We start from the raw sequence: 17180 nt of genomic DNA, 5'->3' as shown, positions 1-17180 counted from the left end.
ACTCTTCATGCCTGCTTGTTTATGGTGCTTCTGGCCATTTCAACAAATGGCATGGTGTAGATCCAAAACTACTGCAAAATATATGCAAATGGGCTGAATGCTCCTTATAATATTTTATTCCTGCAGCTGTAACACTCATTGTGTATTGGACTCTTTTTGCCACCATTATATTTTTTTCCCTGATAAGTAACTATGCTCATAAAATAGTGGGCAAGGTTGCTAGTGCTGTTTCCAATGAGAAATTGAACTCTTCTAGTTAAAATGTCAAAGGCTGAATATATATGACTAAGAAAAATATTGCTTCAGGCATCTCCTTTGCTGAATTCAGTAATTTTTCCTGCCATTTTGGAGCATTCAGGGCAGTCTATGATTACCACTAAAAAAATGCAATGGTGGTGCTTTCAGCTCATTTACAAGGTCTTTGCCACCTTTCTCTTGTTTGGTTGTGCATGCAATAGCATTTGTTGCAAAGTTGCACATTATCTTTTCTTTTAAACCACTAAGAAGCCTCCTGTATTCTGGGTTTTCTTTTTGCTTCATATGAAGCCTTTTTTAGGCACTGACATGCATGGTTGGCACTCTCATTTTTTGTTATATCTCTACTGTAGGGTACTGTAGCTGTAAGCTCTGCATGGGTCACCATCAACTATAAATCTAATGTATTTTAGAGAGTGCATGGTTGGAGCAATTCAAAATGCCCTCACTAAAATATAAGATTCCATACCTGAGCATGGGCCCTGATAGTTCATAAACATGTATGGCTGGGAAGCAAAGTGTTTTCGTTCCTGCAATACTGAATATAAATGCAACAGTATTTATTTCTAATCCAGATATGTAGAACCTCTTTTGAATAAAAACCAATGACTGGACAATGCAGAATACCTATTGCCATAGTTTCTAGTGCACCAGCCACCATCAACTATAACACAAGTCTTCACTGAGCCATACATGCGATTTTTTCACCTGCTTTAATAGCCATTCTGTGCTCAACCCTGCCATTGTTCAGTAAATATTGATGAAGTGTTTTTTTTTCAACTTCTCACTGATGTCAATTTCATATTTTGTAAAACCTCTTCACTGCAAGATTCATTTTTGAAAATGAAATGTGAACGCAATCCAGCTCTAAACTCTCTGTCAAACATACTTGCAACAAGTTGTATGTCTTGGCAACTGAAAGAAGACATTGGCTAACAATTTCGTCTTTTGAAGAGTATGCAGGAATTTTCTTTGTTTGAAGAGTTGGTGGAGATCAGCTGCTTATTCCTTTGTTCTTGCTTATCACTTTTCACTCTCAATTGTTTTTTTCCTTCCTTATTACATGAATGTTGCTATATTTTTGATTGATGGAAAATGATAAATATAGTGAAAACAGATGAAATTGTTATTTCTATATAAACGAAAATCGAAATCCATGTTGGATTTTGAAGAAAAATTGTAGAAAACATCATTCTGTTGTGGATTGTTAAGATGAGACCCTAAAAACCAACTTGTTTAGAGTTTTAGAACATGGGAATTGATTAGTTTTCTTTCAATTTTGATTGTAAATCAACAGATGTTTGGTTGCACAAGATGACAAAAATTGTCACTTTGTTGTGGCACAATGTCATTAATAGTTTTTTGGCGTTAGGCTCCTTCTCCACTGATAAATTCTTCTTCACTGAAAGCCCCAAGGAAAATTCCCCATATACAATATGAAGCAGCTATAGAGAAAGTGCAGTATTAGTACCTCAAAATGTCAATATGATGTCCTAAGAGGTAATAAGGACCAGGTGACTTGGCCAGGACGGCTCCAGATAAATATAGAATTATTTCTAAGGAAAAGACGAAAGGGTAGAAATTTATATATAATCAATTTTTTGACCTAGGTGCCACAACCAGGACTGTGGCCCACGATACAACAAGGTGCTACAGTCCGAGATTGTGGCACAGGGCCACAACCAGGACTTTTTTTTTGGGTGGTGGTTATGAAAACTTGTGTCGCAAAGATGGGATAGTACCTGATTTTCACGTTGTCTATACCAGACAATTACCTTCGGCTCGTTGGGAAATTGCATTATAGCTATATTTAAATTAAATATTTACTTGATATTTTGGTTATGTTAGGTTACGTATTTGATATAATGAGCTCTGGGCCCCCTTTCATAATTCTTTGTGGTAGTTTTCACAATTTTGTTGCTAAAGTATTATATTTTCATAATTTTTTGTTTTATTTCATTAGCATTCACCAAACTTCACCTTCTCAAGTGTGTATTATATAATAGACAAGTACCCTAGCTACTATTGATATTATTCTCGGTGGTTTTATAATGGTTTCTTCTTGCATAGATATCCTACTTCCTCCAACTCCAGCAAATACTTGGAAGTCTTGATCTTCCTCGTTTCATGCGTTTTAATCAAATCAAGTCTTTTTTATTGCGCTTTTTCCCCATAATTCAAATTTTTTTTCATCTTGGATAGAACTTGGTTAATTCCTTGGTATATTTCAATTGGTTTTGAACAATGGCATACAGTATGTTTATCAAAGTTTAGTAGTATCGTGCACAATACACAACACATGTTAATTGAAACACTGACCCGAAAATTAAATAGCTCGTGTTCAACTTCAGGGCTCCGTAACTCCAAATGGATTGCGGTGATAAAAACAAAGGATAGAAAGGGTCTTTAATTGAGTAAAGTCAACAAAAAACTGTCCAAACAAATAGCTCGGCTTAAAAATATTTACAAGCTCGTATGATTTTTATTAAGCTCGTTAATATGGTTTTCTTGATCAAAGCCTTGAGAATTTTTGCACACAAAACAATTTGAAAATAAAGAGAGCATAGAAAAAAACTGAATCAAACTAAATGATAGCTATTAGTCTCCCAAATCAGGTAAACTACAATTTAAGTTCTCTAATATAGCTGTTGCTTTAAACAAACAAAATTTCTCTAACATTGAAGAGAATATTTTTTCAATGAAAATATGCGGAATGGCGTTTCTTGAAATAAGGAGGTGGCAAAAAACCTAGAGGGTACATATGGGTGATATTTAAAGTCAACTTTAAAGCCATAGCACAACGAAATACATAAAATTACTGAAACTTGCGTTAACGAGAGTTAATTTGGAAGGTTTTAGTAATCAAATGCAGAATTTGTTTTCACTTTCATGTGAGAAAACCTGTTCTTGATATTATCTTGTTGTCGGAGCAACACTTGGGTTTTGTCTTCTTTGTATGGCACTTGGTATTAACCAAGTGACGTATAGCGATTGCAAATTCTGTTGGTCTGTCTGTCCTGGTTTTGCTACTTTAGGTACTTCGAGGTAAGCTAGGACGATGAAATTTGGCAGGCTTATCAGGGATCGGACCAGATTAAATTAGAAATAGTCGTTTTCGGGATTTGAGCATCTGGGGGAGTGGGGGGTCGGTTGATTCAGAAAAATAGAAAAAATGAAGTATTTTTAACTTACGAACGGGTGATGGGATCTTAATGCAATTTGATGTTTGGAAGGATATCGTGTCTCAGAGCTCTTATTTTAAATCCCGACTAGATCCGGTGACATTGGGGGGAGTTGGGGGGGGGAACCTAAAATCTTGGAAAACACTTAGAATGGAGGAATCGGGATGAAACTTGGTGGGAAAAATAAGCAGAAGTCTTAGGTACGCGATTCACATAACTGGAACGGATCTGCCCTGTTTGGGGGAGTTGGGGGGGGGGTTAATTCAGAAAATTAGAAAAAAAGAGGTATTTTTAACTTATGAAGGAGTGAACGGATCTTAATGAAATTTGATGTTCGGAAGGATATCGTAACTCAGAGCTCTTATTTTTAATCTTGACTGGATCCGGCGACATTGGGGGGAGCCTAAAGTCTCGGAAAACGCTTAGTTGAGGGATCAGGGTGAAACTTGGTGGGAAAAATAAGCAAAAGTCCTAGATACGTGATTGGTGTAACCGAAACGGATCCCTTCTCTTTGGGGGAGTTGGGGAGAGGGTCAATTCTGAAAAATTAGAATAAATGAGGTATTTTTAACTTACGAAGGAGTGATCGGGTCTTATTGAAATTTGTTTTTTGGAAGGATATGGTGCCTCAGAGCTCTTATTTTAAATCCCGACCGAATCCAGTGACATTGGGGAGGGAGTTCGGGGGGGACCTAAATCTTGGAAAACGCTTAGAGTGGAGGGATCGGGATGAAACTTTGTAGTAAGATAATCGTAAGTCTTAAATATGTGATTGAAATAACCGGAACGGATCCGCTCTCTTTGAAGGAGGCTGGTTAATTCTGAAAAATAAAAAAAATGAGGTATTTTTAACTTACGAAGGAGTGATCGGATTTTAATGAAATTTGATGTATAGAAGGATATCGTGTCTCAGAGCTCTTATCTTATATCCCGATCGGATCCGGTGAAGGGGAAGTTTGGGGGGAACCTAAAATCTTGGAAAACGCTTAGTCGAGGGATCGGGATGAAACTTGGTGGGGGAAAGTAAACACAGGTCCTAGATACGGGATTGACATAACCGGAACGGATCCGATCTCTTTAGGGGAATTGGGGGGAGGGTTAATTCTAAAAAATTAGAAAAAATGAGGTATTTTTGACTTACGAAAGAGTGATCATATCTTAATGGAATTTCATATTTAGAAGGACCTCGAAACTCAGATCCTTTATTTTAAATCCCGACCGGATCCAGTGTCATTAGGGGGGGGGGATCTTGTAAAACGCTTAAAGCGGATAGATTAGGATGAAACTTGGTGTAAAGAATAAACCCAAGTCCAAGATAGGTGACTGACATAACCGGACCAGATCTGCTCTCTTTGGTGGAGTTGGGGGGGGGGGTAATTCCGAAAAATTAGAAAAAATGAGGTATTAGTAACTTACGAACGAGTAATCAGATCTTAATGAAATTTGATATCTAGAAGGATCTTGTGCTTTAAAACTCTCATTTTTAATCTCGACCAGATCTGGTAACATTGAAGGGATTTTTAGGGGGAAACCGGAATTCTTGGAAAACGTGAAAATCGAGGTGTCTTACGAATGGTTGATCGGATCTTAATGAAATTTGATATATAGAAGAATCTTATGTCTCAGATGCTCCATTTTCAATTCGAATTGGATCCAGGGACATAGAGGGTTGGAGGGGGGAAACAGAAATCTTAGATACCCTTAGAGTGGAGAGATCGGGATGAAACTTGATGGGAAGAATCAACACAAGTTATAGATACTAGATTGACATAGTTGGTACGGATCCGTTCTCTTTGAGGGAGCTGGGGGTTGTTAATTTGGAAAAATCAGAATAATTGAGGTATTTTTAACTTAAGAACGGGTGACCAGATCTTAATGAAATGTGATATTTAGAAGGAATCCTGTCTCAGAGCTCTTATTTCAAATCCTGACCAGATCTTTTGACATTGGGGGGAGTTGGAGGGGGAAACTGGAAATCTTGGGAAACGCTTATAAATGTCATAGATACGTGATTGACGTAACCGGACTGGATCCGCTCTCTTTGGCGGAGTTAGGGGGTGGGGTTCAGTGCTTTGGCGAATTTGGTGCTTCTGGACGTGCTAGGACGATGAAAATTGGTAGGCGTGTCAGGGAGCTGCACAAATTGACTTGATAAAGTCGTTTACCCCGATTCGACCATCTGGGGGACTGAGGGGGGAAGAAAAATTAAAAAAATTGAGGTATTTTTAACTTACGAGTGGGTGATCGGATCTTAATGAATTTTAATATTTAGAAGGACCCCGTGACTCAGAGCTCTTATTTTAAATCCCGACCGGCATTAAGCCTCTGATTTTCCTTTTAAAGCAATCTATTTGTTCTTAGAATTTTGCTAGAGCTCATACCATATGAGCTCTTGGCTCTTCCGACTTCGTCACAAGTGCCATATGAGCTCTTAGCTCTTGTTATTTCAGTCTGCTGATGTCAGTTTATTGCTGGGAAGTGGCAAGGGTCTAACCTGTGTGGTTTTTAGCCGTCGACGTGGGTATGGGGCTGGATTGTTGAATATGACATTACATATTCGAAAGATTTGTATAATTCTTGCATGGGGTGAAAAAGGATGGTTTTTTCTAGGAATTGAGCCAGAGCCTGGTGTAAGTGAGATAAAGTTGAATTTTATAGTCTTTGTCGGACAGGACTATCTGAAGTAGTTGATGCTAGTATTAGTTCCAACAAGCCGCGTTTCTGCTTTCGGCTGGAAAGATTTGTTCTAGTAGGCAAATAGACAGACATTGCCTGTAAAATCGAAAAGTGCTTAAGATGTTCAATGGTTACCTGATCCCATCGCCAAAGCAATGGAGCTTTCTCTTTGCTCTTTTCTAAGTAGTGATATTAGAAAGTTAGTCTATGGGAAGAAAATCAACTTTTGAGCCAAGACAGATTGTTTTTTTTTTTTTTTTTTTCAACGCTCATCAATCCTTGATATGCTGACCAAAATATACAACATCAATTTTTGGGTGCAAAAATTTGCTCATGTGAAAGACCATAGTAGAAATTTCAGTGGTTTGACAAAGTGTCTTGTTACACATTAAGAAAAAAATTGGTTAGTTTTTACCAATTGGCTGTTATGCCTTTGCCATCTTTATGATGAGGGGTTGACTTCTTTCCTTAGTTGCTGTGTAACTATTATTTTCTTCCACGTATTTAAGGGTATAAAAATTGCACGTACTGGTTCACTCTTTCATCAGGACCGAAACAGTTCCCACAGAATGTGCACGCAACTCACAAAGTATGCTTCAAACTATTTCAATGAGACCAAGCTCGCTCTATATTTCACAGACCTTCGCTGGAGCATCAACTACTTTCAAATAGTCGTTGTAAAGAACTGTAAGTGAAGATTGGCGCGGCTCAATAGTAACCAAAACTGTGAAAAGCAGAGGTTTGATAACGATGAATGCATCAAAAGAATTGAGTTTTTATGCTGATTCCAAATATATAAGTTCATTAAGTTTAATGTTACCCATTAAAAGTTACGAATCTGAGAAAATTTGCGCAAATTTTGAAGAAGGGGGAACAACCCTAAAAAGTCTATTCATCTTAGTGAAAATCAAACCATCAGATGCAGCATACAAGAGCACCCTACTGTATAGGTTTCAATTTCTTATATACAAAAATGTGGAATTTTGTATTTTTGTTAGAAGAAGATCATGGGTGCATGTTTATTTGTTTGTCGATTTGTTTTTCTTTTTTCCACGGGTGATCTTGTGGGACCAGTGATCATAGAAGATCGGGAGAAGGCTCATTTGATCGGAAATCAAAAGTTCTGGTGTCTTTTATAAGTGGCTAAAAAGGTGTGAGATGTGAGATGTGAAACTTGATCCCCTCACACGTCTCCTATTCCTCCAAATCGATCTGAACAAAGTTTTGAGTTAGCCGTCTGGTTCAATATAGTTGGAAGTGTGCTTGTATCTTAAAGCCACCAAACTCAGACATTTTGTATCGCGAACATGAGACAAAACCCAGTTTTCATGGTTATTAGGTACCTTTGTCTTAAATCCACCAAACTCAAGATCTTGTGTCGTTAAGTGGACACAAGATGAATGTCCACTTTGAAATTATGGGGAAATTGAACTTCGGGATTTCTTAGATCATCTTAGCACTTATGATAGAAATTTACAGTTTACCCTAGAAATTGAAATTGAAAGTAAACTATCGTTTTTAGATGTGTTAATTATTTGTTATACTGATAAACTGGATTTTACTATCGATAGAAAACTAACGTTAAATAATAAATATCTTCATTTCAAATCCCCCCACCATATTTTATCAGAGATATTCTTTGGGTAATGGATATCCCATTCCTTTTGTCAATAGTATAATTAACCGTGGAGTAAAAAGACGTTCCCATAAAATCGAAAACATTTCACAATGTGAGGCTCCTGATAAGCCCTCAAATATAATCTATCTTCTGTACATCCCAAAAATCACAACATCCCAAAAATCACAACAAAATTAAAAAATGTTTGCACAAAAAATAACCTGTGTGTATTTTCAATAATAATTTTAAAATCACGAATTTCTTAAACTCCGGTAAGGATAAAACCCCAGCTACTCGCCGAAGAGGGGCTAATCAAATACCATGCGACTTTGGCAATTACTATGTTGGCAGAACCCATCAGGATCTAGAAAAACGGCTACACCAGCATTAAGAAGACATAGACAAGGCATTAATTTCTAATAGTTCTAATAACTCCTTTGATTCTGCTTTAGCTTGGCGTATATTTAATAACCCCTCCCACACGATACTTTTTGAAGAATCTTCTCTCATTAGTAATGATTCGGGGATAAAACAGGTGGTTCGGGAATCAATCAAAATTAGTCTCAAAATAAATAATAATATTTCTTTAAACAGGGACATGGGGGAGTATTCACTAAATTCTTTATACTCAAATTTAATTAAGAATGATCTAACAAAATATTTTACTGAAGACGGCCCCTGGACACAGGGCCGAAATATTCACTGAATTGAATCCCGCTGTCTTGAAAAATTTTCCGTATTGTTTCTAATTTGTGTTGTTTGCCACACCTGATGTTACCTTGGCAACGTAAATCTAGTTACTATTTGTTCTAGTCGCTCTTATCTCGCCTAAACAGTGTATGGATTTGATTTTTCGGTACTGCCTTTTCAAATCTTCTAGTATTGGAACTGAGGAAAAAGCTAATAAATTCGGAGGATGATAATTTGCTAACCAATTTTATAATAAGGAAAACGATATATGTCGTTTTTTCATCTGTGTCCCAGGCGCATATCCAATCTGAAAAGGGCCAAATTGGCAATGGAACTTTTCAAACGCTTTATTTTTGTCTTAGTTGCGTATGGACAATCATCAAAGAATAAAGAGCTGGAGGAAAGAGATTAATCTTTATTGCATAATAGTGCTTAATGAGAACTCTTCAGGTGCCCAGGGCCTTGGGAAAGATAGCATTTAAGAAGTATAGGATTAAACTGTCTAGGATAAAAGGTCTTTAAATACCTGTCTTATTGCTGCTATTTAGTCTTTCATCGTTAAAGGAATAGTACCTGATTTATCAAACTTTCTAATGATTCTTCCCAGGTAAGTTAGTTTTTATTATGCTTGGTATTTTCGACTCTAGAGCCAACTATAGATCTCTATGACCAAATGTTGTTTTACCAAAAATCAAATGTATGGGCTTAAAACGAATAGGGTTTTAGTTTTATAGGGTAGGGTTAAAAGGAGTTCGATTTGAATGCCGGTTGGGTTACACACATCCAATTCAGTCATTTTGGTTATGTAAAATCCGACTCCATGCTAGTATTTATTGCCCATGACCTGATATTATTGACAGTATTTCAGTGTGGATGAAAAGCAGCTCGTCCACGAAAGAGGTGGGATAATGTCGTAAGGAAAGATTTAGGGGAAATGGGAACTTACTGGGAGCGTAAAGTGTGAAGCTTTAAATAGGTTGAGATGGAGGAGTAACGTGCGTAGCTGTGTTGGCCTAAGGCGGTTTGGTACTGTTGGCCCAAGGCGACTTGGTACTGTTAGACTTACGTTGATTGGTGCTCAAGTCTGCGTCCAGTGTATGAAGGCAGATAAAATGTGTTTTTGGTTTCCTTTATTACTTTGGTTCATGCTAATTCAATCTAACTAATAAATTCCATAATCTTGCTTGGTACTAAAACTGTGTATTTGAAATGCCAATGAACTGTTAAATATCGAAATTCTAGCCTATGATCCATAGTCAATTTTACAATTTGATCTTGAATAGAAATACTGCTGTACTAGACTGTTGTTAGCACTACTGTTATACACTATATCTACTGCTCTGGTATACAGCATTAGAAAACTGTACTAGGCTACTGTATACCACAGTCAAATGAAAAGTCTATCGTCAAAACATAATACTCGGACAGTAAAACTAAATTAGCGTTGCTTATTGGCCCGCTGGACTGCAGTTGTCTTAAGTCTAAGCTTCCTTTGAAGTGTGCTAGCCTTCAGTTGTAATTTGCACTGAAAGAATAAAACATTTCCCTAATGATATTCAGTAGTTTTCAATCTATCCGTTGACACAGCCAGAATTTTGTTATTACTTTGACAACATTTCCCTAATGATATTCAGTAGTTTTCAATCTATCCATTGACCCAGCCAGAATTTTGTTATTACTTTGACTCTTTCTTAGAAAAAGATCCAAACATGCTTTAAAAATGAGAAAACGTTCCCCTTTTCGCATAGCTTCCGCCTATTTTCAGCATGTTTTTCAGTCTCAATTAAAAATGGAAGCAAATTTCAAAATATAATTTGATGCATTGATAGAGCTACCTTTTAGCTATCAAACAGTTCGTGGTAACGAATTGTAAGTAAGGAGCGATATGGCTCAAAAGTAACCGAAACTTTAAAACGTGGAAATTTGGTATCAGTAGATCCACCAAACGAATCAGCTTATTATGCTGATTCAAAATATATTAAATAAAAAAAACAAGTTTTTTTTAACTGAAAGTAAGGAACGACACTAAAACTTAAAACGAACAGAAGTTATTCCGTATATGGAAGGGGCTATCCCCTCCTCGACGCCCCGCTCTTTACGCTAAATTTTTTATTTGTTTTTTAATTTAATTTCTGAACGTTTTTGAAATAATGCAGGCTTTGATTTTGGCTCAATAGCAATTTTTGGCTAAATAGCTTTCTCGAAGTTTTAATCGGACAATTTTGAGAAAGAAGGGGCGGGGAGGGGGACTATTTGCCCTACAATATTTTGGTTACTTAAAAAGGCCATTAGAACTTTAATTTTATTTACGAACATTTTTATTAGTAATGAATATACGTAACTTACGAATTAACTTGCGTAACGAACTTCTATATTCGTACATTTTTATTAAGTATATGAGAGGGTTTGCCCCCTTGCCAATATCTTGCACTTTACACTTACGTTCAAATTTTGTTCCAATTCCTTCAGAATGACCCCTGAATGACAAAGACCGTTTAATTAGAATAAATAGCTCTTTGGAAATTACTAAAAATACTTCAGCTTAAAAGCAAGGTATTGAGGAGGGGACGAATCCCCTCATATACGTAATAATTTTTGTTCGTTTTAAGTTTTACTGCTGCTCCTTACTTTCAGTGGAAAAAACTTGTTTTTTTGAAATTTAATTTCTAATTGTTTTTTAAGTAATGCTGGAAAATCCAGTACCTCCTTCAGGGAAATTCTCATCCCCCATGATGAATTCCTCCATGGAAAGATCCTCCCACGTAACCCCTTCTTCCGACCCCTCACCACCAGAAAAAATCCCCCTGAAAACGTCTGTATGCTTCCCAATAACCAATACTATATGTAAACAGTGGGCAGAGCTCATATCTTGCAGCCCTTCCCATATCTTGGAAATACAGTTATTAGATTTGTCGACTAATCTGAACAAAATGCTATCTTAAAATTTTGATCCGGTGAGTTTGGGAAAAACAAGCTTGGGAGGGGGCCTAGTTGCCCTCCAATTTTTTGATCACTTTAAAAAATGCACTAGAACTTTTAATTTCCGTTAGAATGAGCCCTCTTGCGACATTCTAGGACCATTGGGTCGATACTATCACCCTTGGGAAAAAAAAAACAAGCAAATAAACACGCATCCCACATTTTTGCAGATAGAAGCTTGAAACCTCTACAGTACGGTTTGCTGAATCTGATGGTATGATTTTCATTAAGATTCTATGACCTTTAGGGGGTGTTTCTTCCTTTTTTCGAAAATAAGGCAAATTTTCTCTGGCTCGTAACTTTTGATGGGTAAGACTAAACTTGATGAAACTTACATATTTAAAATCATCATTAAAATCTGATTCTTTTGATGTATCTAGTGGTATCAAAATTCCGTTTTTTTTTAGAGTTGCGATTACTATTGAGCCGGGTCGCTCCTTAGCCTACTTCGGTTTGTTACCACGAACTGTTTGATAAGATTCATCAGTTTTGGTATTACCCATCAAAACTTACAAGCATGAGAAAATTTTATTGATTTTCGAAACAGGGGGAAAAACAGGGACGTAATTTTCTATGGGACAGAGGGCAACTGCCCCTTCTATACCCCAGTTTGCCCCCGATACTTCAGTTTGCCCCCCTAGCTGGAATTTCATTTCTTCAAAAATCGTGACAAAAATAAGATTAGCCTAGATAATTAAAAACATCCCGAGGAACAGGTCCGTTTTCTTTAGTATATATTTGCCCTTATGGTGCTATATCACTCATTATCGGTTTTCACAGTCATTTTCACTTGATTTGGGAAAATTGGCCCCAATTTTGTCCCACCCACCCTAAATTTTGGAAAAATTATGCCACTGGGGAAAACACCTCTTATAATGCAATATCACATTATCAGATTCAGCGTACCAGAGAACCATACTGTAGAAGTTTCAAGCTCCTAAATACAAAAATGTGGAATTTTGCTGTTTTGGCCAGAAAAACCGATGGCAGATGCTATTTTATTTCTTCTAGTTTTTTCAAGGGTGATTGTATCGAAGTAATGGTCCGAGAGTATCGTAAGAGGGTGCTTTCGAACGGAAATTGAAAGTTCTAGTGCCCCTTTTAAGTGATCAAAAATACTGGAGGGCAACCGTCCCTCCTCCCATGCCCCTTTTCCTCCCAAAGTTATCTAATCAACTTTTGAGATTGCTATTTTGTTCAGGAAAGTTGAAAGGTCAAACAACTATATCTTTAGAGGTAAAATGACCTCCCCCCACAGTCCATGGGAAGAGCCCTTTGAGTTATGAAATTTGTCCAGTATTTGCTACTTGGAATTATCCGGGGACTATTTTCTGCGTGTTTTAATTCCCTGGAAAAATTGCCCCGAAATGGGGCATTTCCGGAGTGATCGGGAAACCGATTAGAAATTAATGTCTTTTTCAAATGAAAGTATAGTATGGAGGATTTTTCAGGCTGAATCGTCCGCAAGAAATTTTCAGCGAGGAGGGAACTTGACGGGGGATGTATTTTGCACTGGATAAAATTTCGAGAGAAGAGTTTCCCTGAGGGAGGGGGATTTATCTAATGGAGGGTGAGCCAGATTTATTGGCATTATTTAAAAAATGATCAGAAATTAAATATATAAAAAAATGTTTTTAACTGGAGCAACATTAAACCTGAAAACCAATAAAATTATTCCGTATATGAATGGGTTGCTCTCTCTCTTCAATACCTTGCTCTTTACCATTTAAGTTTGACTGTTTGTCCCAATTTTTAAAAACGTCCACTGAAACACAGGGGCAGTTTAATTAGAATAGGAAGCTCCCTTTAAAAGTGCTAAGAACTTTAGCGTAAAGAGCAAGGCATTGATGAGGTGGAAACCCTTCATATACGGAATAATTTATATTCGTTTTGAATTTTAATGTTGCTCCTTACTTTCAGTTTAAAAAAAATAGTTTTTTTTATTTAATTACTTAGCTACTTTAATTGGTTTGTATTTTTCCAAGAGTACGTGGTACAATTCTATCTTTTCTTGACTCTCTCGTTTATTTGTGTTCTTCTAAGATCACCTTATCTCCAACTTTTCCTGTTAATTATGCCATGGTATAAGAATGAATGAACTTTATTACCCGTAAAAGTGTAAAAAACACAAAGTACGGAGCACCATTAGTAAATGTATTTTTAGCGTCAATTTAGCGAAAGTGATTTCAAAATAAAATACTACAAAAGCTATTTTGAATATTTAATGTATTGAAGTATGTCCTGAACAATAGCATGAACATAACCCATATGCAGAATAAATTCGAGCAATTATTTGGCCGAAATGGACAGTAGCCTAATTACTGGAGTCTATTCAAAAATCTTATCAAGAAACCGGTTATCTTCATTTTTTCACAAGTGTTTACTTATTTTATTGCGTAACCATTTTATTTTGCCACAACAGGTTTTAGATTACTTGAAACACCCGAGTATGTATGATGTAAATAATGCCTTGGATAAGATTTTAAGGGAGAACGAGAAAAAGAAGGGAACCAAAGAATATTTCTTTTTCTTTTTTATTTGCTGCTTTCTTAACGGAAAACTAAGCCAGGTACAGGGGGAAAATTTAATTACCTTAACTTTCTTCACAGGTATCTTTCTTGAATAATGTAGATTCCAGATTCTACATGCGTCAATGACGAAAAATAATGGTTTTTATTAATGTGTTAATACATAGTCGAGCTCTACTAGGCAAAGGCAGATCTAGAGCAAAATATTGCGGGGGGAGGGGCAATTCGACAAGGACACCAGTAATTGACCAAACTGATAAGTTTATTTTAAAAAGGTAAAAAAAAAGAAAGAAATCAAATGAGGGTGCCAGAAAAATGTGGAGGAGCCGCAGTCCCCCCGGTCCCCCTTGGATCCGCCCTTGCTACTAGGTCGTTCCTAAGATTTGCTGGAAATGTGAAAGTAAGTCCTCCTGCTGTGTATAAGGTGCATTTGTGTAACAAACATTAATAATAACCTAATAGGGTTTGATATGTATTGATATTCTGAATGTATTTTATTTACTCCATTTATTGATGCATGTGCAGTTTCTGGAAACTCTATTGACTGTTGAGAATCAAGACAAAGACTTGTGAAACGAGTGATAGTCACAAAACTAATCCCGAATTAGTTTCGGCACATTTCCATATTATTAAAAAAAAAAATCACATTCTCCCATTTAAGTGCTGTCTTTGACGCTGTAACGTATTTCGACAGCGCTTTCAAAATTGAAACATCATTTTATCATCCTTCGATAATATCGTTTCTCAACTGCCTTTTTGCTATTTCCTGACTTTCTTATTAGCTGGAAATATTTGTCATTTTGAGAGGTTACAGAACTATTACAAGATATTTTTTACTGCTAATTTTAAATATTCTGGGGGGGGGGAGACTAGTCTTCGTGATATTTTTTGTCTTTTTCCTCACTAAAATTTTTCGGGCCCTTGGTCTGCTCTAGTGGCAGTGGGCCTATGGTCTACTCGGGAGGTCTTTTTGTATCGCTTTAAAAATTTTACAGCCTACAGCATGGGGAATGGTTTCAAAATTGTTTTGCGAATAAAATTCAACTTTCTAACTCTAAAAGTTTGGCTTTTTTCAGGAGATAAATATACAGAAACAGCATTTTATGTACATAGAATACGATCCACCTTATGGTTAGGATAAGACATCAGACGACTCCCCCCTTCCCTTAGTAGCTCAAGAATTCAGCCCTTGCATGATGTTTTTTATTTTCAGTCTTTGTTAAGATATAGCTTTAACAGTAAGTTATTTTTTAGTGGTGTTAGTCAACAACAACCGTCGCGGATGTTCTCCGTAACGCTGGGAGCGGGGCCTCGGTGGTGGTCCTGATGTGCCCCACGCCGCAATCGTGTCATCCATGATTGCAGAGGGCAGCGGTGTGGGGAAACGAACAGAGCTCTCTGTCGTTAATGCAACTGAAAGTTACACTGTAAGTACTGCCATTTTTTTTTTTTTTATGTGCAAGATATTACATTGAACAAGACGACTACGTGACAAGGTGACGGGTGACATCAGTATGCATGAATTTTCTAAATATAAATGCACAATGGTCTTGGCTAGCTCAGGTGTTATTCAGCTTTAAGGGTATTTCTGAGCTAATTCGGATTGAATCCATCTGTAACGCTGATTAAAAAAAAAAAGCAATGTATGCATCAAGATATGAAGTGGTTATTATTTTTGTTTCATACTAACTGCTATTCATGGGAAGACATGAATTGCTAAGACTTGGAAATTAAATCCAGGCTGTTGGCAGCAACTTGCAAAATCATAACTGAAACTCAATTAATAGCGCCACTTTACTGAGTAAAATCGATTATAGCAATGGAATTGTGGTCGATTTTGAAGTAAATTGCTCTCAATCTTCCCTAGCCGCTCTTTAGCTAGCTTTGCTTTCCATTGTGTACTGTTGCCTGGCCTCCTTGGTTCGTCTTTACCTTCCCGGTACCGCAAAATGCAATAATACGAGGGGTATTCCAAAAATTTGTGAAATTTGTGTTAACAAGGTATTGGCAACCGTTTTTTATGGCACTTGGTATTAACCAAGTGACATATAGCAGTCGCCAATTCTGTCGGTCTGTCTGTCGGTCTGTCGGTCCCGGTTTTGCTACTTTAGGCACTTCCAGGTAAGCTAGGACGATGAAATTTGGCAAGCGTATCAGGGACCGGACCAGATTAAATTAGAAATAGTCGTTTTCCCGATTTCACCATCTGGGGGGGAGTGGGGGCCCGGTTAATTCGCAAAAAATAGAAAAAATGAAGTATTTTTAACTTATCAGCGGGTATTTGGATCTTAATGAAATTTGATGTTTGGAATGATATTGTGTCTTAGAGCTCTTATTTTAAATCCCGACCGGATCTGATGACATTGGGGGGAGTTGGAGGGGGAAAACCTAAAGTCCCGGTTTTGCTACTTTAGGCACTTCCAGGTAAGCTAGGACGATGAAATTTGGCAAGCGTATCAGGGACCGGACCAGATTAAATTAGAAATAGTCGTTTTCCCGATTTGACCATCTGGGGGGGGAGTAGGGGCCGGTTAATTCGGAAAAATAGAAAAAATGAAGTATTTTTAACTTATGAGCGGGTGATTGGATCTTAATGAAATTTGATGTTTGGAATGATATTGTGTCTCAGAGCTCTTATTTTAAATCCCGACTGGGTCTGATGACATTGGGGGGAGTTGGAGGGGGGAATCCTAAAATCTTGGAAAACACTTAGAGTAGAGGGATCGGGATGAAACTTGATGGGAAAAATAAGCGCAAGTCCTAGATACATGATTGACATGATCAGAACTTATTTGCTCTCTTTGGGGTAGTTGGGGGGGAGGAGTAAGTCTTAAAAATTAGAAAAATGAGGTATTTTCAACTTACGAACGGGTGATCGGATCTCAATGAAATTTGATGATTAGAAGGATATCGTGTCTTAGAGCTCTTATTTTAAATCCCGACCGGATCTGGTGATGGGGGCGGGGAGTTGGGAGGGGGAAACCTAAAACTTGGAAAACACTTAGAGTGGAGGGATCGGGATGAAACATGGTGGGAAAAATAAACACGAGTCCTAGATAGATGATTGACATAAACGGAACGGATCCGCTCTCTTTTGGGTAGTTGGGGGGGGGGGGTTAATTCTGAAAAATTAGAAAAAATGAGGTATTTTTAACTTACGAACGGGTGATTGGATCTCCATGAAATTTGATTTTTAGAAGGATATCGTGGCTCAAATCTCTTATTTTAAATCCTGACCGGATCTGGTGACAT

The 17180-nt window shown here is 37.2% G+C and overlaps 2 protein-coding genes across 3 annotated transcripts in view; one reads left to right on the top strand and one right to left on the bottom strand.

Annotated features, from left to right (window-relative positions):
* Positions 1-17180, bottom strand: part of LOC136031259 (short-chain dehydrogenase/reductase family 42E member 1-like) — a 443764-nt gene that overhangs the window by 25644 nt on the left and 400940 nt on the right. The gene's annotated exons all lie outside the window — the stretch shown is intronic.
* Positions 1-17180, top strand: part of LOC136031257 (ornithine decarboxylase antizyme 2-like) — a 50057-nt gene that overhangs the window by 3224 nt on the left and 29653 nt on the right. Inside the window, exons 1-2 of one of the 2 annotated variants that reach the window (XM_065710676.1) lie at positions 8615-9028; positions 15183-15355. In XM_065710676.1, the coding sequence (XP_065566748.1) occupies positions 15284-15355 (72 nt within the window). In that variant the 5' untranslated portion in view covers positions 8615-9028; positions 15183-15283. Of the gene's footprint in view, positions 1-8614; positions 9029-15182; positions 15356-17180 lie in introns of those variants that run through there. The other variant, XM_065710675.1, reaches the window with a different exon arrangement.

Source organism: Artemia franciscana, chromosome 9 (assembly GCF_032884065.1).
Source record: "Artemia franciscana chromosome 9, ASM3288406v1, whole genome shotgun sequence".
Classification (NCBI taxonomy): Eukaryota; Metazoa; Arthropoda; class Branchiopoda; order Anostraca; family Artemiidae; genus Artemia; species Artemia franciscana.
This window is presented reverse-complemented; position numbering and strand designations above follow the sequence as displayed.